The sequence below is a fragment of the Hermetia illucens genome, chromosome 2, assembly GCF_905115235.1.
Source record: "Hermetia illucens chromosome 2, iHerIll2.2.curated.20191125, whole genome shotgun sequence".
Classification (NCBI taxonomy): domain Eukaryota; kingdom Metazoa; phylum Arthropoda; class Insecta; order Diptera; family Stratiomyidae; genus Hermetia; species Hermetia illucens.
In genome coordinates, this window is record NC_051850.1 from 176,025,681 (window position 1) to 176,053,445 (window position 27,765).

The following is a 27,765-nucleotide window of genomic DNA, read 5'->3' on the forward strand; positions in this document are numbered from 1 at the left end:
GGCAGGGTCGGAAAGGAGACCGTTTGTTGGAGCTCAAGAAGCCCTCGAATATAACAGCGGATAAATTCTTCTCTTCAAACTGGAAAGTTCTTGGGACAGAAAGCCGAAATGAGGGCTAACAATCCAGAGATCTCTATAGTTTGTAAGGATATAGGCGGAGTCACTACGAAGGAGGAGGTTCGCGCGACTAATAAAAAGGAGTTCGAACTTATTGATCTTCAAGAGTCACAGTAAAGATGCTAAAGAAAGTCTACGGTAGGACACAAACCGCCAATGGAGGAAACAGGAGGAGTAAGAATAGGCTGGATTGTGTGTTGCCTTAGAGAGCAAGTGTCGCTGAAACAGAGCTTTAGATACCTTGGCTTCGAGGGCCCACATCAGCAAAGACTGTTGAACAGATTTGAATTGTCCACTGGAGAAGGAAGGGATGAACCATCGGCACATTACAAGCAGCAGCAGGTACCTGGAGTACAAGAGAGCCCTCGTCGTAAGTCGCAGACGAGGTTGGTAACAACAAACCTCAACCACTGCCAGCCGGCACAGGATCTACTCTTATAAACCAAAATATCGATGTGGCCATAATTAGTGAACCATATCGAAATCAGGGTGATGGCATTTGGGTCAAAGAGCAAACGGGCCAAACACCACTATAAGCCTTCCAGGGAATAATGGAGGACGGCTCAATCAGGGCAAAGGTGAAAGGAGCGCTTTTATTCTGGATGCAAGAGGACGTTGACCGATAATCGTGGCAGGTGATTTTAATGCGCGGTCTCGTGAATGCGGCAGAAGGGCAACGAATTCGCGGACCTAGAAGTTGTAACCGCGAATGTTGGGACCTCATGCACTTTTCGGGGAAGGCGCCTGGGGTCTGTAGTCGACCGGACATATATGAGCGTTGGTTTAGTAAGAAGAGTTGCTTGACAAGGTAGTAAGAATTACACTCACAGTGATCACCAAGCAATCTGCATGGATATCAAGGGCAAATCGGGTTCCATAAAGAGATCCCGCAGAAAGTCGGGTGGGTTGCCGAGTTCTTTGTAGTAATAGAGCCTGATATATTTCAGATCACCCAAGTTTGCGCATATTTCCAGGCAAGGAAGCTTTACCAGGGGATCAGAGGAAAACCCGGAAGCGACGAACAACAACGAGACGCATAGAAAACTGCGAGGTCGCTTAAGGAAGCGATTCGTAAAAGTAAAAGGAACTGCTTCAAACAATTATGCGAAAGTGTCGATATAAACCCTTGCGTGATCACAAAATGGTAATAAAATGGTTACAGAAATCACCCCAGGTAACCTGTCCGCACCACCTGAAAGAAATTGTTATCATTCTGCTTCCTCATCAACAAGACACCGGAAGACAAATGGTGGTCCAGATCAACGAATGTGCGATGTCACCAATTATTGAGGAGGAGCTACGGAAAATATGTGGTAGGATCGCTGACAATAACGCCGCAGGTTTGGTTGGCGTCTCTAGCAGAGATTTTGAGGTGGCAGTGAAAGCTAGGCCCGACCTTTTCGCCAACACCGCCGAGGCTTGCCTAAAAGAAGGGATATTCCCTAAGGAAACTCAGCATCATATCGTCCAATCTACCCGTTGGATACAGAGAGTTCATACCCATCATCGAAAGCGGCAACCGCCTACCGTGGTGCTAGTACCGCTTTCGACGGGGCCACCCTACAGTGGAAGTAATAGGCATGGTGGTGAGCCTGGTAAAAGACGATTCTGGTGGTTGCTGTGCTGCGGTTGTGCTGAGCCTGGTAAAAATCAATTCTGGTGGTTGCTGTGCCGCGGTTGTGCTGACTATCACAAACGCTTCAAATTCCGCCAACTGGGGCCGAAGTAAAAGCGCACTGGCTATAGATGTTCCAGAATATTTGGCGAATCTGATCGAGAATTACCTCTCAGAGAAAACTTTCTGGTACGGGACGGGTGAGGGTCCCAAAGGGTACATCGCCACAGGGGGAGTATCACATGGTTTCATACTGGATCCCTTGCTGTGGAATGTCATGTATAATGGAGTACTGGTCCTTCCTGTCCTAGAGGGAGGCTGCGATTCCAGGCTTTGCCTGTCTGTAGTTATTGAAGCAAAACATCCAAACGATGTGGAGGTTTACGCGACGGAGATTCCCCCAGTAAATTTTGTAGCAAACCTCCACCACTTCCGATGATTTTCCCCGATTCTACTCACTTTGGAGTCAACCAGATAAGGCCTTTTCCTGAAATTTCCTGGTTTGATAGCCAATATATTAAGTGAAGGAATAAGGGATATTCTTTTTTTGGAGAGCGATGTATTCAACAAATACCGGATTTCGGGAAACTCTTTCTTCTTCATAATCTCTCCATTGAAGAAGGGGAAACGAGCAACTAATCCCCGAAATATGATTTCTATTTGAGCAAAATTTTGTGTCCCAACCAAATTCATTCCTTACGATGAGATTCCCAGAAGACCGGCCGCCCACATCTGGTTGCCGAAGATCCGCATGGATAAGGACAAGCTCGTCCAAAAAATTTGTACTGATGAAGGGAGTAAGTTGCTCCCGAAATATATATACATAATAAAATAAAATTGTAGTTTGGAGGAAGCTACTGGTCTATCAATTTTAGATTTAACTACAAATAGAAGACAATATCTAACCTCTAAGCTCGTCCAATCCCTGGGCATTCAAAACCCCAGGATTCCCATGGGCGCCTGGATTATTATCAAGGAGGGGAACCCTAGACAAACAGTCAACCTTTTCTGCTCCGTGTAAATGGAGAGTGCCTGGAGGCCTTGACTATAAAGTGCGGTGCGGAGTCAAGAACGCAAAGGTGAAAGTGAGGGTAATGCAAATAAATCTGCAGTTCTCGAAGTGCGCCTCGATTAATCTGCTTGTGTTCCTTCTAGAGGAAGTCATCGAAATCGTCCTTATACAGGAGCTTTAGGTCACAGGCGACCGAAACATCAAAGGGTTCCAAAGCAAATATTATAATTTATTCCACCGCGCAAGAGACGCTGATCAGGCCACACCCAGAGCATGTATCCTCGCGAGGAAGAGCCTGCACGCTTTTCCATACCAGGACCAGAGTTTCAGCGACCTAGTCATGGTCAAACTAGAGCAGGCGAGGGCAGAGAAGGTGTATATTTCCTCCGCTTACATGGCTCACGACCGATCAGCTCCGCCAGAAGAACTACAATATTTGACAAGCAACATAGCAATAAAGAAGGCCACCCTGTTAATAGGCTGTGACGCGAATGCAAGGCATACGCTTTGGGGCAGCTCGGAAGTCAATGAGAGAAGTCAGTCGTTCTTTGACTTTATTATTACTACAAACCTATCGGCCCTTGATATCAAAACCCTGAAGAGACCGTAGAAGGATCGACTGGAGAAAAAAACGAAAAGCTCGGGGCTCTGGAAAAGGCTGCTAAATACGGCAAGAAGACACTGCCACCGTGGTGGAATGAAGATCTCTCCAGCCTCAGGAAAGTGACCAGGGAAATCTTCAACATCTGCTACAGGCATAAATATTGGCAGCTATACAAGGACTGTCTGAACAAGCACAAATCGGCCGTGAAGACCGCCAAGAGGAAGACTGTAAGTCAGAGACTTGATTAGAGAGTTTGCCGCCACCTCAGCCTTGCAAGACTATCAAATCGGTAATTACCGAGGATAAGATCCGTTGGGCTATAAACAGCTTCTCCGCATATAAAGTATACACTAGCGGACTTCTTGGATATAAAGGGAGCATTCAACAACGTTAGTACCAACGCCATCAAGGAAGCTTTGACCAGTATTGGATGGGAGAGGTATCTTACGCATTGGACTATATCCATACGAAGTTCCAGGATAATTCAGCCGGATCTGGGAAACAATCACTTGGTCAGAGCTGTGAACAGAGGCACGCGCCACGATGGCACCATCAATCCGGTGTGTTGGTTAATAGTGGGGGACGAAATTTTGCCAATATTTTACAGCAGCGGGGTGAAGGTAGTGACTTGGTGATATTAGTGTCAGGGATGTTTCCATCCATTGTGAGCGTTGCAAAAGGTGTGCCTGTGGGCCCCAAGACGCGGACTCGGCATAAACCCAACCAAAACGGAATTGATGCTATTCACCAGCAAGATAAGGATACCTGAATTCCACCTACCGCGGCTGAATAAACGGGTGTAATCCTGGATCCAAAACTAAACATAGAAGTGAGGGTTAAGGAGACCTCGATAGTCTTCTATGCATGCAAGAGAACCTTTGCAGGGAAATGGGGTCCCTGGCCGATCATGGTTCTGCAGATGTATATAGCCATAGTGTGCCCAAACCTAATGTGCGGCTCTATTGGATTCAACGAAGTGCGTGTGCAGGTGCTACTGGGGTTCTGTAGTCGTACCCGGCAGATGCTCTCCTGCATTTCTGTCCCCTAGACTTCCACATTTAATACGTTCTAGCGTGCATGCCGTCAGACTGCGTGAGTCCGGATCCTGGACAGTGAAGCTCTGCGGCCATAGTAACATCCCAGACGAAGTACCTGGGCAAATCTGGGCATTCACCACAAACTATGCCACACGCAAGTTGAAATTCACGAGAAACTATGCTGTGGACTTTTCAACCAGAACAGATTGGAAGGCCAGCGGCGTGTTGCAAGGTTATTCTCCACTGATGGATCAAAGCTGGTCTGTAGTCGATACGCGGGCTTTCCCAACACAGTGTATCCAAGTCGTATGGTTTCGGAGGTTTCGCCAGTGTATTCCAAGCGGAAGTACTAGCGATACTGGAAGTCTGTCAATGGCTGTTCTGTCCGCCATTAAGGCCTTGTACTCAGCGACGACATCCTCCAGGCTGCTGAAGCAATGGAGACAGGTTCTGAACTGTCTGAGCAGGCTGACGAATTAGCCAGTCGGGCTCCTGACAGCCCTTCAGCAGGTACAGCGTCTCACTGGCGACTATCAAGGGCGGAATATACTCGCACTATTTAGCAGCGGCGGGCCTTAGATGGCGAAGGCTTACCACCTGTGCCAAGTCGAAGAGGATTTGGTCCGCTTATAACAAAACCTGATCCTTAAAGCTACTGTGCAGATGGGTGCAAATGCATATAAGATTACGGCAGTCTGCACGGGGCACTGGCCCATAGGGTACCATACAGCCAGACCTACAATTTGCATTACCGAAGCTATGGAAAAGAGGAGGAAACTCTCAGGCAGTTCCTCAGCCATTGCCCAGCACTAGTTAGAGTCAGGCTACGGAATCTGGGTAAACCCTTCTTTGGGGACCTCAGAAAGATTTATAGCTGCAGGGTGAAAAAGATGCTTTCCTTCACGAACGCTATGGGCTGGCTCTGAAGATCTGAGCCGGCTGGACTCCAACTCCCTCCTCTGATAGCAGCATTCACGGTATTAGGAGTTTGTGCCATGAAAACGGCGTACCTCAATTAGTACAAATTTAATTACTCGTTCTGCTTTCGAAAAGTCAACAATTTGGCCCAATAGGTACACTTTTTCAGGCCCTTGCAACACCCTTCCACGGATGTTGAGCACTTATCTCCGGGTTCCACTTATTATAGGCATATCTGATATATGTAGGTGTTTTGAGGTTTCATTTTTTTTTGTCTAAAATCTCCAACTCGTATGACTTCAATTACTGAAGAACGAGATGTTGTCTCAGCGTACAAAGTCGCCAGCACGATAACATGGTTATTATCGATTCTACAGTCGTCTACGCTATTCAATCGATTTTATAGGTGCCTACATTGCTAGACAAATCGAATCACTGCATAAGTATCATAAAAACGCAGAGCTACGCTGTATAGAAACACAAACACTCCTTCAGCTTCATCTCTGAGTTATAAAGCTTTTTATCTAAATCGAATGATATCATCTCTTCATTTAATCTAAACACAGTTTAAGTCAAAAGCCAAACTCCAACAAACTCTTCACACAAACGATTTTATCCATCTAACCTTATAAAGTTACACGACCATCCTCATTTCCATTGTACAATAAATCGAAGATCATCTGAGATTATTCTGTCACCACCCACTCACGTATTCGATTCGGAACCTATAATCTCCCATAAATCCCTTGCGGTTCGAATCTCCTCTGGAGCTTATTAGAGCTACCTCCATTAAAAAGTTAAATAGGAAAATTGAAGGACCAAGCGTCCTGTGTATGTGTCCGGATAATATCACATCTCGTAAATCGAGCTTTAAATACTACACAAACCCACCTAGCGATGGGTGTGAAAGGATACAAACTAGGATGGATACTTTAAGATACACACGCCCCCCCACGACCAAAGCTGCTTTCGATGAAGTCTTCAGGGAAATGGATGGATAGATAGTTCATTATTAATGCATGTTTGTATGAATAGCTAGTGAAATCAGGGAAGGAGGACATATTGCGTGTGCTTCAAATGTGAACACACATCGACATCGTGTCTTGCTAAAATATGCAGGAACTTTGCTTACCTATCGGCCATGTCAGGACAGTGACTGAGATTCATCCTGGTACAGTTTGGGAGTTTATGGGCGAAATTAGGTAGAAGTTTAAATCGTTTAAAACTCGCGATTTGGAATATGCTGACGTGATACTACTCGACCCTGGCAATAAAGGATGTTCATACCATTTGGCTGTTTTTGGGTCCCTAATGATTCCAAGGATCCTCCAAAGACTTTAAATGTCTACACCAACACTTTCAGCTCCCTATCATCGACTCTGTCAGTTTGTAATATATCAAAGGATTATTTATCAACAACGCTTACATCGGGTGCTCGTTGAAGGATGTAGCTCCAGATGTGATCCACACAGGAAGGTATATGTTTTGCAGAAGGAAATCTACCAGGCAACATTGCTCCGGCCTGGGAACCTGATCAGAATATTGAATCATCATTTCACGAATGTTTGTTATGGCCTTCATGTACGCTTAAATATACTTTAAACCCTCTGAGTTGCTAGTGATGAAAACATCCTTCGAAAATCCTCTCACGTTCCATATTTGCTTTTCCGCTCACAGACCCCGCGATCTGAAATTCTATTTTTGGAAACTTGGAATATATGTAAGTGACGCTTTTCAATGGGAAGATACCTCTCTGAATACATGTCCTTGCAAACTGGAGAGAAAAATTAAATCGCCGCAGGGTTGCCGAACGGAAGGAATTAGTAGAAAAAGAGCCATCTCTCCATGGCTACGAAAATAAATAGCCACCCAATTAATGGCATTTTTGAGACCAGATGCCCGGAGTGGAAACAAATTCGCATCCTATTTTTAAAAACTGTCATTCCAATGAGCTTCCCATCACCGGTGCTGACAAAAAACACAGAAGCAAACAAAATAGTAACCCTACTTACTGTGCCACAAATCAGCCGGCTTACGGCTAGCCCCTCAAGGATTCCAAGTAACTGGATACGAACGAAATGTTTCTGAGGATATTTCAGCAAGGATTAAAGTATCCATGCAAAAGGTTTGTGCAAGGAAGATTCTTTTCAGTCATTTCTTTTCTTGAACGTTAAGCACTAATATTATGTTGGGTCATGAATCCATTTTGGCCTTACGGACCGATTACCTACAACTGTCCTTATCTCTTTGGAGCTAAAAGGATAAACAGGATTTGATAATACTTTTATGAGAAGTGTATTGATTGTTTGTGCGTCTACTTTCGAGATATTTGTCAGGCATACTTGGATGAGGGTAAGTAGAAAATTTGCATCTTGTTTTGAGTGTTGGGAATGCCAAATTAGGTTGAGAGGAATTGTCAGTGAGATTGTCCTGAAGATTTCGGTCGCAGACCAAAATCTCACCAAGCTTAAAGAACATCTGAAATCAGAAAAGTACAGCGAAATCGTCGTATTACAATTACCACAGATACAAGAGATCCTTAATACGCTAGCCCGGCAGTTTCAAGCCAAATATCAAAATATGGGCAATATCAAATTGTAGAAAATTTACTGAAGTAAGGAATGTGGCACTAACTAGCTTACTAGCTCTAGAGGAAGAAAAAAGATACATTTCCTGGATGTTTGCGAAGAAGAAAACGGTGAACACCCCATATCAAACAATCCTCAATCAACATTTAGTCAATTAAGCATAGGAATGTATGTGAGACTACCGCATTAATAAGGAGTTGCAAACATAGAAGGTGAAGTCGCATGTCTCTGGATCCAAAGGCCCGAAAACTCGAGAAGAGTTACTAATCAGGGTTTTCTTAAAAATCCAGTTAACGAGAGTAATTCCGACTCCCGCGATACTAGGAAGTTTCTAGTGCCCGCCATGATAAGTAGTACTAACCAGCGAATAGTGGACACTACAAATTTTCCCCTACATTCTCGGTGGAGTCTATGTGATTGATTAGCAAGTTTTAGTCCGAGAAGAATTTCGTTTCGAAACTACTAACATTATTATATACTCCCTCGACGATTACCCTACTTTGCCGTGGTGAGGGAGCTCAATAAGGAAGATCCTCCAGGAAACAGGAGGTGACACCTAAAGCCAAGCGGTAATCAAAACCCCAAACCAAGGTATGACTACCGGGCCGAGGGCTGAATGGTCACAGCCCGTAAACGGTGAACTCTGGGTACCAGGCGACCCCCAGTTTCAACTAGGCTTGTCTCGGCAAAAAGGGGCTCTGCCGAGATCGACTTACTTTCCCCTGAAAAATTGAGGCCATGGCAGCCGACTATGAAAAAACAAAAACATAAACCTATTAAGCAAACACAGTTAAACTTCGATCGTGACGATCCAACCCCGAGTGAAGTGGCAACCCTGAGCTCATCGATGGAGAACCTGAGTCTAGACTCAGAATCCCCACTTATTCAAGTGGGAACCAATCCAACTGGGACTCAGTCCTTAACGGACGAGCCGAAGCAGGCCCCTTCTGTCAGCACTCCTGATCCCAGGCTCCAATCGGCGCCAACTGCTGAGGCTAAATTTTTGCCCATGGGTAAGCATCTGTCCACGAACAGCAAACCGCCTCCGGGCAACGCACAACCCAAGAGCTGTGCCAAGGTCGAGGGGAAAGGAGCGTTCGGGGCACCTTCGGCTAAGGGAAAACCGAGGCGGCGGCGGTGCTCGGACGGTTGTAACTCTTCGACACAAAAGGCAGCAAAGAGGCCTCGGCCGGCAACGGCTAGGCCTTCAATTGCAGCCAAGGCTATCAAAGCCGATGGATGGGTCCTGTATGACGACTCTAATCCATCCGGCTACGATGCGAACAGCTTAGGAGGGAATTCCTCCTAGCTATAAGGACTGCGTCTGCGCAAGGCATTAAGTTTTGCTTTGAGTCGGTAGGTGTATACCGTAAAATGTTACGGCTGAACTTTGCCGACGAAGACACGAACGAGTGGCTCAGGCAGTACTGCTCCTCCCTTAACGATGTGTGGGAGGGTGCGCGACTAACCTTGAAAAGGGTCTCTGAGCTTCCATCGATCAAAAAGTGTTTTCTCTGGCTTCCAGAAGAAGAGCGAATTAGTGTTGGGGTTCTGGAACAACATGGTGTACAGAACAACCTTAACACTTCCACCTGGTTGCTGCTAGGACCTATGGCCAATGGAAGCGATCGATCCCGCACCTGCATGGTAATCTCCAAACACTTCCAGGCTAACCTGGTTAACGACCTATGTGATGGCGACACCACATCGGCTAAGCTAACCATAAAAAGTCAACAGGGAGATAAAGAGATACTATGATGCTCTGCATATTTCCCCTACGACGCAGAAGACGTTCCCAGTGGAACATTCATCAGAGCTATCCAATATGCCAAAAATAGAGGCATGGGGGTAATAGCAGGATGTGATGTCAACGCTCACCACATATGCTGGGGAAGTTCGAACATCAATGCAAGAGGATCGAGACTACTGGAGTATCTAGTAGGCACCGATTTGCAGATCCTAAATGTGGGTAAAGAACCCACTTTCTTCAACGTGATCAGGCGAGAGGTCATCGACATTACGGTGGCATCTCCTGACATTGGGTTTCTTATCGGAGAGTGGAGAGTATCAAACGATATCACACTCTCGGATCACAAACGCATTGATTTCGGTATGGGCATGGATCCACCTCCACCCACTCCATTTCGGAATCCGGATTGGATGATGTATCAAATAGAATTGAGCGCCCGAGTCACGATCCCTGGGAAGCGCATCAAATCCATTGCTGGAATTGAGAAGACAACCCAGATGATCACAACTAGCATGAGAGAAACTTTCGAAGAAAGCTGTCCACTCAACATGCCAAAGAAGGGTAAAACACCATAGTGGAACTCGGATTTGGCAAAACAGAGAAGAACGACAAGGATGCTCCTTAATCGTGCTCTGAAGGGTGAATCAGGCACTAGCTGGAATCGCTATAAAGAGGCACAGAAGGCTCTAAAGAAGAGCATAAGATCGACTAAACGATCATCTTGGAGACGCTTTTGCGAAGAGACTAACTCCCTTGAAGCAACCTCAAAGCTGAAGCGGATTCTGGTCAAAGAACGTAGTAGTATCACTGGAGCGAGTGAAACGGGCATTTAACTCGTTCCATAGATACAAGTTTGCAGGTCCCGATGGCATCATCCCTGCGCTAGTACTAGAAGGAATGGATGCCCTGGGTCCACACATTCGGAATATATATCGTGCATGCCTAGCACACGCTTATATTCCAATTATCATAAATGGCAGGATGTGAAGGTGTTGTTAATTCCCAAACCAGGAAAACCACCTACACAGAGGCAAAAAGCTTTCAACCGACCAGCCTAACGTCCTTTCTGCTAGAAGGACTAGAAAGGCTAGTAGATCGGTTCATAAGGGATACACACATTCCTAAGTGGCCACTTCACCATAGGCAACACGCCTACCAGAAAGGCAAATCCACGGAGACAGCACTCCATGAACTTACGGCAAAAATTGAAAAGGCGATGTCCGAAAAAGAATACGCCTTAGGTGCATTCATGGACATCGAAGGTGCCTTCAATTATGCCTCATTCGCGGCAATTTTTGATGCAGTAAGACAGCATGGAATCGAACCGCTGATAATCAGTTGGATCCTTTACATGCTAGAGTGGAGAAAAATCCACATATCGGTCGGCCAGAAGTCAATTAAAGCAGGATGTCTCAGGGGCTGCCCACAGGGAGGGGTTCTCTCTCCACTGTTATGGCTCTTGGTGATGGATACCCTGCTGTGGCTCCTGGAGGACGAAAAAGTCTTCGCGCAAACATTTGCGAACGACTTAGCCATAATAATTACCGGCAAGTTTGCGGACACAGTATGTGACCCATTACCTGGAATCTCTAGTTCCAAGTTTTCAACCTGGCGTCTGGTATTAAGTAGTCCCCCAGGTGCCTCAACCTGCCAACCTTGCATAAGTGCCGGGCACTGTCCCAGAACATGTCGGGAGGTTTCATCAGTGTTCTCACTGAATCTACAGATAATGTCCGTAGCTATCCTTGGCTTTCCCAAGGGGTAGTTTAGTCTGCAGTGACCAGTGAGTATTCCCACAATGATCCGCAGGTTCTTCTTGACGAGGCTTAAACAATCTTCGAGCGTTTGTGTTCATATCCCCTATGGATACCCTGGACTGTTCCATTCCCGGTAAGTTCGTCCAGTACAGTTTCCTCAGCTGTTCTTCTTCGTTTTTTTGGAGTAGTAACCACAACTCCATTTTCGAAGAGCTCGTAATGCCGCGTCGCTGCTTCTCTCATTGCTTTCTAGCCCGCTCCCTTTGCCGTAAGGGATCCATCAGTGTACCAGGTAATTAGATGCTGGTTTAAGACATATGTGAAGACCACGCTCGGCCAATTTGCTCTATAGCTCCAACGTGTTTCAAACTTTTTATCAAAATGAAACCTCGTTGTCATGTTATCCCTTGGTATCAGTAATTCGGGGTGCCGCCTGGAAAAAATATAAATATTCCTTCGATCTAGGCACTCAGGCCTCAGTAGTACTCCCTTACATTCTGAAGATCGCCCTCTTTACCGGCATCTGTATGTGCATATGGAAAAACGTCAATCCGAGAAGGACCTCTTTTTTCATTGACCCACTGATACACACACAAGCATCTCTTTGAAGTTTATGTCCTTGGCTGTTGTATTGAGTTCAATTCTGCCTGGTCAAATTATAGTTTGTAGTTTATATCCAGTGCAGCATTTTCGGGATGCTTGCCCATTTTTTCCCTTCGGTGGACCTGCAAGTCAACAGAGAACTCCCAGCATATGTTTTCAACATGTATCTTCCAGAATAGTTTTTGGTCTAGCGTGATCCCCAAATGTCTGACCTCTGATAACCGTTTCATTTCCATGCCATGTGATTTAATGCCTCTCAGATAATCAAGCTTGCACTTCCTAGTGAATGGTACTGCATTGGTCTTGGCTATAGCCCTGCCTTCTTGCACTAGTTACTAGTAATTCGTGGTCCAGTTTAGATTCTGTCACAAAGGGTATCCGCATATTTTCCCCTCCATATTAAAACAATGTCGTCAGCGTAACCTTGGATTGTATTCCAAGATTTGTTAGGTCTCCTAGGAGCTCATCAACTACGGAATTCCACATAAGCGATGATAGTTTCCCACCCTGTGGACAACCTTGAGTAGTATTCATGACAATAGGGTTTGTACCTGTCGGTACGTCTATTAGTGTGCTTTCTAGCGTTCTGTGCACCCATCGCTCTGTGTGCGATGTGTTGTCAAATGCTCCTTCAATGTCCAAAAACACATACAGTGCTATTTTTTAATTTCTATGGTATCTCGTAGTACATAGTTCAGCTGATAGAAGACAGCTTCGGTTGGCCGTCCTGCCCGATAAACGTGCTGACAAGGATGTAGGGGATTGCGCATTGGAACGTGGTTCCCCTGGGATTCCTTAATATACTATCTACTTCGCAGTTGCCCACAATGTTTGAGTTCGTTAGAGCCACTGTCACATTGAAAAATTCATGGCTGCAGAACTTTAAAAACACAATACAGGATCAAAATAGCTAATGAAGATCAGATAACAAAAAGTCTGTAAGATGAAGTAGGTCCGAAAGAGAAGTTTGGAGGAAGCAGCATTTTAGAGTATGGGAACGACTATACACCGGTTTAGCGAACAAGTAATGCGATACCATTTACACCTATAATGCAATATTCTGGGGTCAGTATTCCCAAGGGAGGAACGCACATTCTTCTTCTTTTTCATCAGCCTTTCTCCAGTTCACAAGCGGGGTCGGCTCGTCGTGATCCGTTTCGCCATTTGGCTCTATCAAACGCCTAATATGGATGCAATCTCGAGGCTTTTAAATCTCCATCCAGCGTATCAAGCCACCGTTGTTTCAGCCTGCCTTTTAGTCGTTTACTATCTACTTCGAGGTTCAGACCAATCTTGGCAAGTGAATTCTCGTTGGCGCGAATTACGTGACCACACCATTGAAAACGCCTCTCTCACAATTTTTCCACGATCAGTGCAATCCCATATCGGTCGCAGATATCCTTGTTTCGGATGTGATCAAAACGTGTCATGCCACTAGTCCAACGCAACATCTTCGGCTCCATTATCGCAAGACGCCGTTCATTGTCTTTTATAGTCGGCCAACACTCAAAACCACAGAGAGCGACAGGACGGACGACATTGCGGTAGATTTTAGCTTTGACCCGAGATATTTAAATCGCTCAGTTCTACGCAGGTCACTACCGCTGACAGTGATTGTGCCTGTTTCATGAGGATCAGCACGATTGGCAAAATGTTATTCAAAGAGTCGTTATCCAACCATCAGCGAGTAAAGGCGTACAATCGACCTGCGGCAAAATTGGGAACGACCCGAGACGACACGCTGGAAGCGATTTTTCACCGGCATATTGAATTTGCTCTTGTGAATTACAGTTGTGAGGAGACTTTTCATTTCTTTAAATACACGTTGCGAAATACATAACCACACGAGTTTTAACCTCAGCTTATCATAAGTCCCCACAATTGGTGTCGAAACCCGAGACGTTGAGGTCAGAGTACCACGTGCAGCAATGGCACTCCAACAAGACGCCACGAGCCCCGGCTACGACAAAATGTGGTAGACTCTTCGTACGACTGAAGAGCACGTCAGACTTCTGCAGCAACAACTGGAGAAAGTGCGCAGTGAGCATTCGGACCGAAACCTCTCCGGGCCACAGTCCATGTAAGACAAACATTTGGAGATGCAGGCAGCAAGGATCGTCAAATTGCCGGTATTTTACAAAACCGACATAGGATTTTGGTTCACGCAGATAAAAGTGGCGTTTAAGATAAGCGGGATAACACGCGAACAAACAAAGTTCGAGTATGTGATCCACCACGCGGACCCAGAGTTCTTGCCGCTAATCGTACCGATTGCCAGAGATCCACCGAGGGTTAACCTCTATCAAGCGATCAAGAGCCGGATCATAAAGGCGTTCGAGGAGTCGGAGGAAACGCGTCTTAGACGACTTTTACAAAGACACAATGTTGAGAAAATCCTTCATAGTATCTACAGGACTTACGTAGCCTCGTCGGTTCAAGCGTTAGTGCAACCGTGATGAAGACGTTGTTCATGGAGCAACTGCCCGAGTATGCGCGATGTGCTTTGAAAGCCGTTGAGATTCAGCTGCCGCCAACAATCGCAGCAGTGAAGCCAACGGCTGACAAGCGGCCTGTTCATGACACAGTTCAGGAGACGCCAGTGGAATTGCTGCAGCAGGTGATTCACCAGTTATCCCAGTTGGGATCTGGACGGCTTCATAGGCCCAAAGCCCACGAGCAGCAGCGCGGTTGGACCCGCTCCGGGTCAAAGACCCATTTGGAAATTATTTTGCTCCTACCATCGCAATTTCGCGCGAAAATCTGAGGCGCCTTGCGAATGGTAAAATCGATGGCAGCTTTTCTTGCTGCCGGCGGTTAAGGCGGCCAAGGACGACCTTCCTCAACAAACCCGCCTAGTGGCGAGAGATAGAAGGACAAATTATCGATTCCTTGTCGACATGGGGGCAGATGTTTCGCTAATTCTGCGTAATAGCGTCGTAGGAACATCACCGACGCCAACGAACTTAAAGCTATACGCGGCGAACGCAACAATAATCAGAACTTATAGCTGCAAACTGTTACTTGGTGATCTCGGACTGAGACGAGACTTCCGATCGAGGTTCGTCATAGCAGACGTCGAACAATCCATTTTGGGGCAAATTTTTTGAGGCATCACGGGTGAATAGTCGAACTGCCTAAGGTTCGACTCGTCGATGAAAGGACGTTCCTTGAGGTGAATGCTACGGACATTTCCAGGGGAATAGAACCTATTTCCAGTATCTTACACGGTACAAAATATTTCCATACTTTACGAGGGTTCGTGGACGTGACCGTCCCGTCTGATCAGAACAAGGGGGTAGTAATAGTGTATGACACTATATCACAACGACTATCAGTGGCACAACGCGCGCGCAGACTGCATCTAGAAAAACTGCGCGAGATGAAGGCAGAATTCGAAAACATGGTGGCGCAATACATCTGTCAACCCTCAAATGGCCAGTGGGCCAGCCCACTGCATCTAGTCCTCAAGAAGGATCGAGCCTGCCGGCCTGGCGGCGATTATCATCGACTGAATGAAGTAACCGCGCCAGACAAACATCCCATAGCACACCTTCAGGACTTTGCGAGCAGGCTTCGCGACTGCAGGTTCTTTACAACGCTGGATACTTACCCGAGCCTACTATCAAATACTGGTAGCACTCGAAAATGTACCCAAGACAGATCACACCTTTCGGCTTATTTGAATTTAAGGTAATGATTTTCGGCCTGGAAAATGTGGCGCAGACGTTCCAGCGCTCCATTGACACCGCCCTTAAAGAACTACAATGCTGTTTCGCGTACATCGACGATATACTCATCGCGTCAGAAACTGCAGAGGAGCACGAAAAGTATTTGCACGCCGTGTTGGTTCGTCTCCGACAGTTCGGGTTACAAATCAACGTCAGTAAATGTGCCTTCGGGGCTACAACTGTCAAATTTCTAGGGTACGAAATATATAAAACGAGGTCCAGACCTTTGCCAGATAAGGTCGGAGCATAACACAATTTCAAAAACCAGTCTCCATCGACCAGTTGAGAAGGTTGTTAGGTGTCATCAATTTTTATAGGTGACTCTTGCCCAACGCAGCAAGCTTACCGGCGCCACTACATAATCTCTTGGTCGGGGCCAAGGAGAAAGAGAAGATGCCAATGAAATGGACACCAGAATTGAAGCAGGCTTTCAACAGTTGGCGAACGCAACCACTCTAAGCACCCGCTACTTAATGCGACATTAGCTATCCACAGCAATGCCTCAGACATCGCTATGGGCGCCGTTCTAGAACACTATAACGGGCAACATTGGGAGCCACTAGCCTATTTTTCGAGAAATTTCAGCAAGACTCAGGCAGCTTACAAGATATATGATCACGAGCGGCAGGTGATCTATAGCGCCGTCAAGTATTTTAGAGATCTCATTGAAGGCAGGAAAGAAACCCTCAAGATGGATCACAAACCGTTGGTATATGCGTTCAAACAAAAGGCACAAGAAGCTTCCCTGACAGAAACGTGCCAATTAAACTACATCGGACAGTTCTCAACGGAATTCTTTTATGTGCTGGGAGATGAAAACAGAGTAGGAGACGCACCGCTGCGTGTGGAAGGTATCACTACGACATGTGATGTTACACTGAAAAAGTTGACTGCAGTCCAACGTGAGGATCCAGAATTTTCAGGAGTGTTACGGGCTAAGGAGATACAGCGTCAATAATTTCAGCTAAAATACGAAGTTTTCGTATTCTGCGAGGTGCAGAATGATAGAATTCGACCATACGTTACCGCCGGTCTAAGAAACAAGTCGGGAAACCGGAAGCTAGACGCTTCAGGTATGAAGGGTTTTGTGTATTTCTTTTATAAAGAGATCTGAGTCTACATTTGTCCCATTAGTATGTAGCACGTAATATATGCATCTGAAAATATCCACTTTCAATGAGATTCACATTCATAGTCTTGAATTTGCAGAGAAACGACAGTTATGACCTAGTAAAATTTTGTTAGTTATAGTGCGATTTTCACCAGGTTTGGCGGGATCATGCTCTATACTGTAGCCTACTTTGCTGCAAAATTTCGTAATTGTAGGGTTAACTTTCCTGCCAATTACTAAAAATTATAGTAATGCACTATTGTTAACTTTATTTCAACAGGTATCGATATGGAGGATATTTCGGAGCCTAGGCACCATATAGTGGCAGCCGCAGGTTTTTCGGTTGGGTAGTTTCCGAGAATGAGCTTGTTAAAAAATGATCATTTTCAACCCCCCCACTCCCCACCCTTCAAGCAAATGTCAAAACTAAGACCGGCTTCGAAAAGTGCTAACCGGGACCTTTAATTTGATACCCCATATGACTATATTTGATGAACAAAAATTGACACCTCCCTTTTGCATGTATGGGGACCCCCCTTAAATTCCATGTAAAAGGATGTAACTCACTATATGCGTGAGCGTTCACAGGTCCCACCTTTCGTCGATCGCTACAACCGTCTCCGAGAATAATGCCTGTGACGGACAAACAGACAGAAAGGCAGTACACCGATTTTAATAAGGTTTTGTGTTTTGTGTTTACACAAAACCTTAAAAAGCATCACGCAGAGAAATTTAGCAGACGTATGTCTGGCCCGGTATGTTTAAAGCCATTAACGGTTGGGCGCAATGCTGTCTGTGTTGTCAATTAAGCAAAACTAGCAGGCACACCAAACTACTGCAACAACACATCGATGATCCCGGCGGTAGATTTGAACACATACACATGGACATTGTCGATCCCCTGAGCGACCCACAGGGATATCAATACGTCTTAACGATGATGAATCGGTTCACGCGATGGTCTAAGGCTGTGCCCATCAAAAACCTTTCACTAGAAAAGGTAGCAGACACATTTTTCGCCGCTAGGATTTCCAGGTTCGGAGCACCGGCAACAATCACCAGCGATCAAGGGTCGTAGTTTGAGGCATGATTATTAAAGGCTCTAACTAGATTAATCGGCTGCGAAAGAAGGCGAACTACCGCCTCGAACGGCATCCAGAGCGTTGGCACAGTTCGCACAAGACAGCAGAAATGTATCACGACAGGAGTCAAGACTGGGTTAGCATATTACCTACAGTGCTACTTGGACTCAGGAGCCCTTTCAAGGAAGAGCTAGGAATGTCGGCCGCAGAGCTAGTATACGGAACCCCAGTAAGTGTAACTGGAGACGTCGAATCCGCAGCTGTTCCTCGGAAAATTTCGAAGGCAAATGAGGGAGTTACACCCGATACCAAGTGCGCATCATCATCGTAAAAAAATTTTTGTCCATAATCAGTTTTCTTCAAATTGATTGTGTGCGAAGGCCCCTGGAATCTCCTTACGAAGGACCGTTCAAAGTCATCGAACGCCTTTCTGACGGAGTTTTCATAATTGACCTTTGGGGGAAAAACATGAAGGAAACGTCGAACGATTAAAGGCCGCGTCTATAGAAACAGTGGACTATGTCGAAAACGACCGTCCTGCGCGAGCTACATCGAGTTTTCCAGTAAGGATCTATCCAGGCCCAAAGCCAAAGAAAGTATCGCTCGTAGCGTCAACAGTCGAGGCGAAGAGCGAGGAACCTCTCTCGACATTAACGTACTTACTCGGAGGGGAGTCATGTGGAGCACCGAGCAGCAAGAGTTTCACTAATTGACCACGTGGCGACAGTACCATCGGCAAAATGCTATTCGAAGAGTCATCATCCAATCATCAGTCATAAAAGACGTACAAGCGGCGCAATTGAGAATGACCCGAGACGACTGGCTGTAAGCAATTTTTCACCGACATATTGAATTTACTCTTGTAAGGATACCCCATACATGCGACAGGGGGTACAAATTTTTTTTCACAGAATATGTCCATGTGGGATATCAAATGAAAGGGCTCAATTAGTACTTTCCGAAACTGGTCCCATATTTCATATCGAGTGAAATGTAGGGGAATGAGGGCTCAAAATATGACACTCAAAAAATGTAACAGGTCCCATTCTCAGAACCTATCCAACCGAAAAATCTGAAAAAATCACACACGACATCCAGACTTCAAAGCACATCCGGTTCCGAAATCTGCATAAATAAAGTTAATAATAGTACATTTCCTCATTTTACAAATCATGCCATCTCCCTTAAGATTATGCTTGAAGTACAAAATTTGGTACAAGCATGAAGAATAGCATAAGGCATAAATTTGGGAACTTAGGGTTTGAAGGAAATCCAATTATTATTAACAAAGTTATAAAAGGCGAAGCTTTTACGTTTTGTGTGAATTTCGTGCATTCTAAAATGTGTATGACTTCGGAGCACTTCGGTGGAGCCTCAGTATTTGCAGGCGGACTTTCAGGGTCAATTTCGCCACTCTTTTTAGTTTTAGGGAGTGTGCTCCCCTCTTGGTCGACTCCGACCACTCAGGATGGCCTTTTAACCATCAACAACTTACTTACTTAAGTCATTACAAAATGTAATGTGAAGGTGCTACGAAAAGAGTCTTCTTCAATGCATTCTGTGCAACTTTGTTGAAGTGACGTTCCACAATAGGCATCCATTGCCTCAAACCTAAATTAACCGCAGTGTCGTTTGCCCTTTCGTCTCTAGGGTTCCGAACGCTGGCCAACAATCAAAGGCAATAAACGTCGCCCCGCGGTAATGCATACAAAGATGTTGCTTAGAACAAGTGGCGTAATGTGCCAATTGGTATGAACATGTAATTCAAGCTCAAGCGAATTTACTTGCAGAGAGTCATCTGAGCACCGAAGATGAGGGAACATGCTCGACGATGATTTGAGGCCCTCGACTTCAGCTAGACCAGGCCTGTAGCGAAAGAAAATGGCGCAATTGATCGAGACCAGCTGACCCCGCGTCTGAAAGGCATAAAGACGAAAGATGAAGATCTTTGGGAGAGGTTCTCGAATTCCCCAAAAGCCTAAGAGTTTGGCAGGCAGGAAGCTATTTCGAGAGACATTTTGGGGATAATACAATGGACCTTATACTGAGTTTCTTCCTGAAAAGGCTACTTACAGCTTACAAGAGCGGAATGGCGAATCATAATTTTGAAATTCAGACATTTGGTAGGAAAAATGAGAAAATCATGAATGGAGCTTCACAAATTTCTCGTTATTCTACGGATGATGGAACACCTAAGGGATTCTACAGTAAATTTCCATAAGCAGAAAAACATGTAATTGAATTAAGGCGTCAATCATCGCTTCACACATATTTAGCAATGGAGGGAAAATCGTTTCAGTACTTTGTCAATGTCGTACCTCTTGATATTCGATGTATACGAAACATTATCGTGCAATTCATTGAGGTCCTCTTGGTGTGTAGCATAAAATCCCAAGGCTCGTAATCATTTTGAATGAAAGCTCAAATTTCATTAAGACTTTTCACCACTCGCGCACTTAACACTTTTCAGCATCCGCCTATCCGGAGAGTGTGGTGCATGTGCATTCGAGTGCATTTATTTGGAGCACAGTGCAATGATGGGAATTCGCATGTACGCGAGAACACTTAGCATGTCTCTTCGCTGCTACATTGCAGACGCTATTTGCGACACATTTCTCAACTTAATGGATTTTTAATTATGTGGAAAAACACTTCTAGTGGAGCATTATCTCCTCATGGCACGTTCCCTCCGAAACACTATTAACACATTTCACATTCCGCACAGACGCTATCAGACAGTAATTATCATTAATCAAATTCAGAATTGTGAGGCAATTCCAGGAACCCGCCGCGGAACGTGCTAGACTCTTCTTGGGAGAACTAGGACTGATGCACTTCTGACTTAATAATTTTCGTTGACAGGTCGCGAATGCACCCCCGAATTCAGACGTTTTTGAAAATGCGACTTGGGAAGTGAGAGAAATTTTAATAATTTGCTGTCGACACTTTTCACACTTGGTCCTGAAAAATTCGGGCGCAAAATCGAAGCCAATATGCAACGAAGTAAGGGAGGAGGCACCAGAGTGACAAAATTTACTAGAAAATGTGTAAAATCAAACTTTGTTCGAAAACCTGAATATGATAGCATTGAGCTAATTCCAGAACTATTGAGTACTGAAGTGAAATTGTAAGACTTCTATTCTCTCAGCATGCAGTGGGTATACCTTTCGCCAGGTTGAAAAACTAGAACAGGGTGAGTTGGAAAGACATTCATTAGCCATTCAGTTCGGTGGGTATGACTGTGACAGTCTGGCGTTTGGAGGTTTACCAAACTCTGAACAAAGTATAGGTACTAACACTCACAGCAGAGAAGCAGAGAAAGAAAGAATCCACCGAAGCCAGTCCCGAGTCCGGTTGTGAAAGGAGGAGGGATGGATAGTTTCAGTCTGAATGGCAGTACGACACCGTAGCGCCCCAAGGGGTAGGTGAGAAACGTGCAGGAACTTTGCAGTCTTATAAGTTACTCACTGAGGAAGCTATCACCACACCTGACAGTTAGGTATAAAATGCAAATCCATCTATAAGAAGAAGAAGAAATTTAAGGTCCGGTACAAATAATCGGCGGGAGTCGTCCGATTTGGTGGCTGGGTCGGGTTCCCGTAATGGACAATACGGCTAGTCGTGAGGCAGTTCGACGTCTAGGCGCCACGACGTCCAGGACCGTTGCTCCGCCTGCTGCAGCTGTTTCGGCACAATCTGTGGCGACCACTTCAGCAGGTTCGCTCAGGCAACGGATGAAGTGAACTGAGGAAATAAACCTCTTCCTCATCCGCTCCTACTACGAAAAAACGGCGTGTGCGGGTACAACTTCTTACCGTCCCTTCTTGCACCTGAGATTCGTCGTGCGTTTCTCGCAATTCGTGCACATGACTGTGCAGCGAGTCGCAGATCAGTACCACTTTATTACCCACAGCGACACAATCCCGGCCATCATCTTGCTTGTTCAACTTGAGGTCATCGCGGGGCAAAGGCGGCGACATTAACAATACCACGCCGCACTGCAGGCAACAGTTTCAGTACTCGCCGAAGTACTCTTCTCCGCCGTCTAGCTGAGGTTTCCGCTGAGGTTCGGGGTGAATTCCAAAGAGCGTGTATAGAATTCACGGAAATCGATCCTTTGCATATACCAGGAGTTCCCAGGCTCTATGCATCTCCAGCAACTCCAGGAATTCTATCTCAAATCAATGATGAGATTGCATCTCGACTGTGTGCTGATGTGTCGCTGCTGCAACTACAATCACTTGTGTATTATGGTGCAATTGCGGCTGTCAGATTGCACAGTCAGAAGATTCGCTTTCGCGTTATTGGTTTGACTGAACGAAGAGCTCCACCGTGGAAAATTCGTCTGGAACGTCGGCGGGACTCACTAAGGCAAGACATGGCTCGCCTGATTCAAATCAGGTCTGGCAATGCCAGCAGACGGATGAAGAAAAAAGTACAGAGGGTTTACAGGAACTATGCCATCCCCAGTCAAACACCCGTAGTTGAAATTCTGGACATACTAACGCAGAAACTTTCTCGCATATGCAGTCGGTTACGACGGTTCGGCGAAAGTCATTCCAGGCATGTCCAGAATGCAACTGACGCGATAAATCAGCGGAGTTTTTTCATATCACTCAACGAATCCCAACAGAGCATCCAGACAGTACACTTTTCGGTGACGCAAGCAAGAGAATATTGGGGTGGACTTCGGGGGTTGCCCGCCCAGCATCTTGAGCATTCTGAGTGGATCACCGCCGAAGGCCATGTCACTATGCCTGGCATGAATCTTGCGGATGTCACCGAAGAGGAAGTTCGACGAGTCATAAACAGTTCGAAGAAGCCCAGGTCGAGATCGGGTGCAGAACTTCTGATACAAAATGTTCACCAGTATACATGGTCGATTGGCACACAGCATAAATCGGGCCATGTGTCGACTGGAAGAATTTCCACCTTTCCTCACTGCGGGGATTACCTACCTTATGCCTAAAAAGGATACGGTGCCGGACCCCGTAGACACAAAACCTCTTCAATTCACATCATTCTGTCCGAGGAGATTCAAGCGCCTTTCATGGCTACTAAATGAAGCTAGAGGGCATGGTTTTGCAATAAAGTATGGCCTACGTGCTAAGTGCGAACTGACGCACTTGATGTACTTAGATGACATCAAGCACTAGCATACAGGTACTGACGACCACCTTAGAAGTCTATTACGAATAATAGACACGTACAGCCGTGATATTCGGATGGAATTTGGATTAGACAAGTGTCAAATCCAAGCCATCCGCCAAGGTCATCACGAGCCGCATGCCGGCCATAGCATTGGTGACCTCCACATCCAAGCTATGACCGAGGCAGACTTCTAAAAGTACCTAGGAATTCTGAAAGGAACCCATGCTCGAGTTGGTGATCTGAAGGATGCTCTACTGTCCTAATTTCTGTGATGTGTAAAGCTGGTACTGAAATCGCATCGCCCCGGGAAGAATAAAATAAGCGCATTGAATGTATTCGCTATCCCTTCACTGGCTTATGCATTCAAAATATTGCCGTGGATGAAGACCGGTTTGGCAAACGTCCAGCGGCAGATATGGACTAGTATGTCCAAATTTCGAATGCATCATCTAAACTCTGCCGTAGAGTGGATGAACCTGTATCGTGACATCGGAGGTAGGGGCGTGGTTGACGTGGCGGCACAACATCGTCGCCAAGTCCACTCGCTGTGCGCTTGTTTTTACAGCAAAGAGCAAGCGAGTCTCTTGCATGCGGCTGTTTGTAAGACTGTGGACTGACTCCACTTAACTTGAAGGAACGATCTTTCAATCCTCTGAATGGGGTGAAGTCGATGAGTAGAAATCGAAGGCAATGCACGGTAAACACGTAAATTGTATTTGGCAGCCATTTGTCGATTTGTATTTGTCGAACAAATTGCAAATGGGAGCTCTTTACTGAGACGGAGGGATTCATGTGTGTGACGGCTTGGTCGCCACCCGAGCTTATAAAAAGCTCATCATGAAAGAACGAGTGGAGAACGACCAGTGCAGAATGTGTCGTTTGGCGTTAGAGACGTTAGACCATCTCATTCCTGGCTGTACTATTATGGCACTGATGCCATATACCATCAGGCAAAATACTGTATGTAAAGTGATCCATCAAAACCTTGCATATAAGCATGGGTTGATCACGGGAACATGTCCGGTTTACCGATATAAGCCGCAAGCAGTATCTGCTAGTTCTGCTTACAGCAGCAAGTTCTAACTGATCGGCACATTCCACACAACAAGTCTGATGTGCTGTTACTTGACAAGACAGGTCGCTCCGCGTATATTATTGATGTTCCTATCCCCCATAATAGCAGCATCGAACGAAAATACGTCGAGAAAAAGGTGAACTATGAGCCACTGGCTCGGAAAATCAGAGAAATTTGGCGTCTCGAGCGGGTGGTTTTAGTTCCCATAAAATTGTCAGCTATAGGTGTTGTACCTAAATCCCTCACGGCTTCCCTTAATGGGGACTTTCACAGAGTCTGATTCAAACCATGCAGAAGTACACCATTCTGCATACGTGCTCGATGTTGGGGGGAGTTCTCGACGGATTCTCCCATTGACCTACCACTGGCCACCACAACAGCGCTACTTTAATTTTTAAGCAGGTAGGATCGTCCGAGGGGCACTCGGATCGGCCGCGGAGTCCGTAACGATAAGGATTCAGATCTCAAAAGAGCCAAAATAAGGATAGCCAACCTTGATAGAAAAAATGGCGAGCTAGCCCAAACACTCGAAGATCTTAAAAATCAAATGTCAATATTGATAAAGAAAAAATGGAAAGTTTACGAAGCAGTGCATGGTTGCGGAGGTGGGCCCGCCGTCTTCAAAGGTAACCAGGAGAAAAGTGAAGCTTTCTTCCAATAATTCTGGAGCCATGGAGGAGCTGTCCGTATAGAGGACATAGACAATCATCAAACTACCGGTACGAGAGGCAGTGACAACGGTGGCGGTGGAATTGTCCAAGACGAGGCTGCCAACTAGGCTGATTGCAGTAATGACAAGTGCGGCAATGATAGCCCTGAAGACGGAAAACTGGGTGAATTTTTGCTTTATGTATCAAAAAAATTAAAAAAGAAAACCAAAAATGGCGAAAAAATGACAACTGATGACTGATGACCAGGGTCACAAATAGCACCCGAAATAAAGAAAAGGGAGAAAGGCTGCCACCCACTCATGTATATAAATTAGGTGGTAGAGATTTAGCCACTATACTTAATGACAGCACGGGGCTCTGGAATTTTATTATCAAAAAGACGGGGGCCAAGAGTGTCCAAATCAAATGTAAAAAAACAGCGGATTACAAGAAAGCTAGGGAGGTTCTCGAGCGAGTGAAGTCCATCATACCACCTACACCCTAAAGGAAAAGAAGGTTAAAACCTTCCTTTTGGCTTGGATGCGGAGGAAGATCCCAATGAGGTGCTTAAAATGCTCCGGGAAACCGGAACTGAGGTCAAGTTCCTTTCAGTGTCGCGTTTTAGTACGAGGAAATCTGTTTTGGGGAAACGAATTCTGCTGCACTTCCTCGTGTAGATAACTGATCTGATCGGTATGAGGTCGCTTAATTACCAGGCAATTCGTTTTGGGCGCCTGCTGAGGAGCGAAATAGCCCAGTGCCGAAGATGCCAGCGTTAAGGTCACTCGACAGTGAACTGATAAATGAAAGTTCGAGAAAAGCCATGCCGCAGCCGAATATTCGCTGACTGAAGCAGAGGGCGGGGAAAAACCTTCTGTGTCAACTGCGGAAGCGGAAGGCATTCGGCTTCATATCGTGGATGTCCTACATACCGCAATGTTAAGATCATAAGGCAGCAGGTGCCGTGATCAGCCAAAAGGACGAAGGTGTCAACCGTGTTAAATAGTACCCTCTCTTTGGCACAAATTGTCCTGGGGATCCAGTTTGCAGAAGTAGTCGACAAAGGGGAGCTAAGAAGCCCCAACTAGGTGCAAGTGGGAGATGAACGCCATCCACAATAAAATATTAACCATATGCAGTATACGCTACACGTGCACAATACAAAAATAAACAGTATGACAGCATATTTACACACCCAGCATGCCCGCCGTTAGGTCTGTAGTCACAGTGGTACCACTGGGTGGTCTCCGGATCATCGCGATTAATGTGAATTCCATCGTAGGAATCTACTGAAGAGCGAACTTCCTTGGTTTCACTACCAGGCAACAGCCTGACATTGTCTTGATTTCACAAAACCCAGCTCAGTCCGAGGCATTCGATAACATGCAGGGATTTTGAATTTGTGAGGAACGATAGACGAAATTGTGATGGAGGGAGTGGTACCCGAATACTTGTGGTTGAATTTGAAATCTTTGAATTACCGCGGGTCAACGCTATCAGTCAATGGAGAACTGCGTTATGGAATTGCTTCACGCATTAACGCGACCTGGATGAATTGGCGTTCCACAACTGGGGTTCTTTTTGGTCGACGTATCAACGAACGTTGCAAATCTAAAATTTACTGCAATGTCCTCCGTCATGTCACTCTCTATGGTTCTGAGTGTTGGCCGACTATAAAAGACAATGAACGATGTCTTGCGGTAATGGAGACGAAGATGTTGCGTTGGACTAATAGCGTGACACGTTTTGATCACATCCGAAACGAGGATATCCGCGATCGACATGGGATTGTACCGATCGTGAAAAAATTGCAAGAGAGGCGTCTTCGATGGTATGGTCCCGTAATTCTCGCTAACGAGAATTCACTTGCCAAGATTGGCCCGCACGTCGAAGTCGATTTTAAACGACCAAAAGGCCGGCTGAAACAACGGTGGCTTGATACGCTGGATGGGGATTTAGAAGCCTGAAGGTTGCATCCAGACAAGGCATTTGATAGGGCCAAATAGAACGCAAACTACAGACTCTTCCTTGCGATAGTGTCCATAACGCTATTCTTATTGAGGTTCTGTTTGATGGACGAAGAGTACGCCTTCTGCCGGTGGACAGCGTAGTCCACAGGCTGAACTTTAAACAAACAGATTGGAAGAAATTCCAAGGGGATTTATTCGGGGATATCGAGAGGAATGCCCACCTTTTGATGAGGAAAACGATAGTACTTGAGCAACGAGGAAATACTTCAATATCTTCTGAATTAATTAATTAAACAAGTCGTCCCTAAGATTAAACCTCGGAATAATATGGAAGGACATGAAACTGCATTTTTTGCTGCAGATGCTGGGAGTCCTGGGTTTGCATCCACTTGATGACGGACCGGACCACTTAGGAAGCAACTTAATTTCTCTCTTGTCCTCCATAGACTCCTCTTTTTTGGGTTTAATATCCAGGTTTGTCAAAAAAAAGCGAAACTGAAAGACGAAACGGTCAGTCACTTTTTTGATAAAACAGGGTGTTAAATCCAAAAACAGGAGTTCGTGGACCACAAGACAGGAAGTAAGTGGCTTCCCAAGTGGACCCGTCCGTTATTAAGTGGATGCGGAATCAGGACTTCCAACATCTTTAACAAAAAAATCACTTCGGTCTGGTTTAGGTCATGTCGTTACTTTCAGTCACTCTGCTCCCAGGGCAGAGGTGAGGCAGCGTGTGATGAGTTACCTCTGCCCTGGACGAAACCTTCAGTCGATTTTTTTGATGCAACTTCAGCCATAAAACAGGGCTCAAAAAAGTGAAAAGCCGTCTGCTCACTTGCGTCATCAAAATCTATCGAAGATATGAGGACTATCATCATCAAAGATTGATTGAGTTCAAATCACTCCTTAAGATCGCGCGGCATCTTATCCGCCAATATTATATAAATGAAGTGAACTCCCAATGGCGAGAGAAGTTAAGGGGTATTTCACCTAACGATTC

General features: G+C 45.6%; 1 protein-coding gene across 1 annotated transcript in view; it reads right to left on the bottom strand.

Annotated features, from left to right (window-relative positions):
* Window positions 1-20,993, bottom strand: part of LOC119648998 (phosphatase and actin regulator 3-like) — a 650,924-nt gene extending 629,931 nt beyond the window's left edge. Inside the window, exon 1 of the mRNA XM_038050940.1 lies at window positions 20,241-20,993. Within this exon, the coding sequence (XP_037906868.1) occupies window positions 20,241-20,307 (67 nt within the window). The 5' untranslated portion in view covers window positions 20,308-20,993. The remainder of the gene's footprint in view (window positions 1-20,240) is intronic.
* Window positions 20,994-27,765: the final 6,772 nt, after the last annotated feature.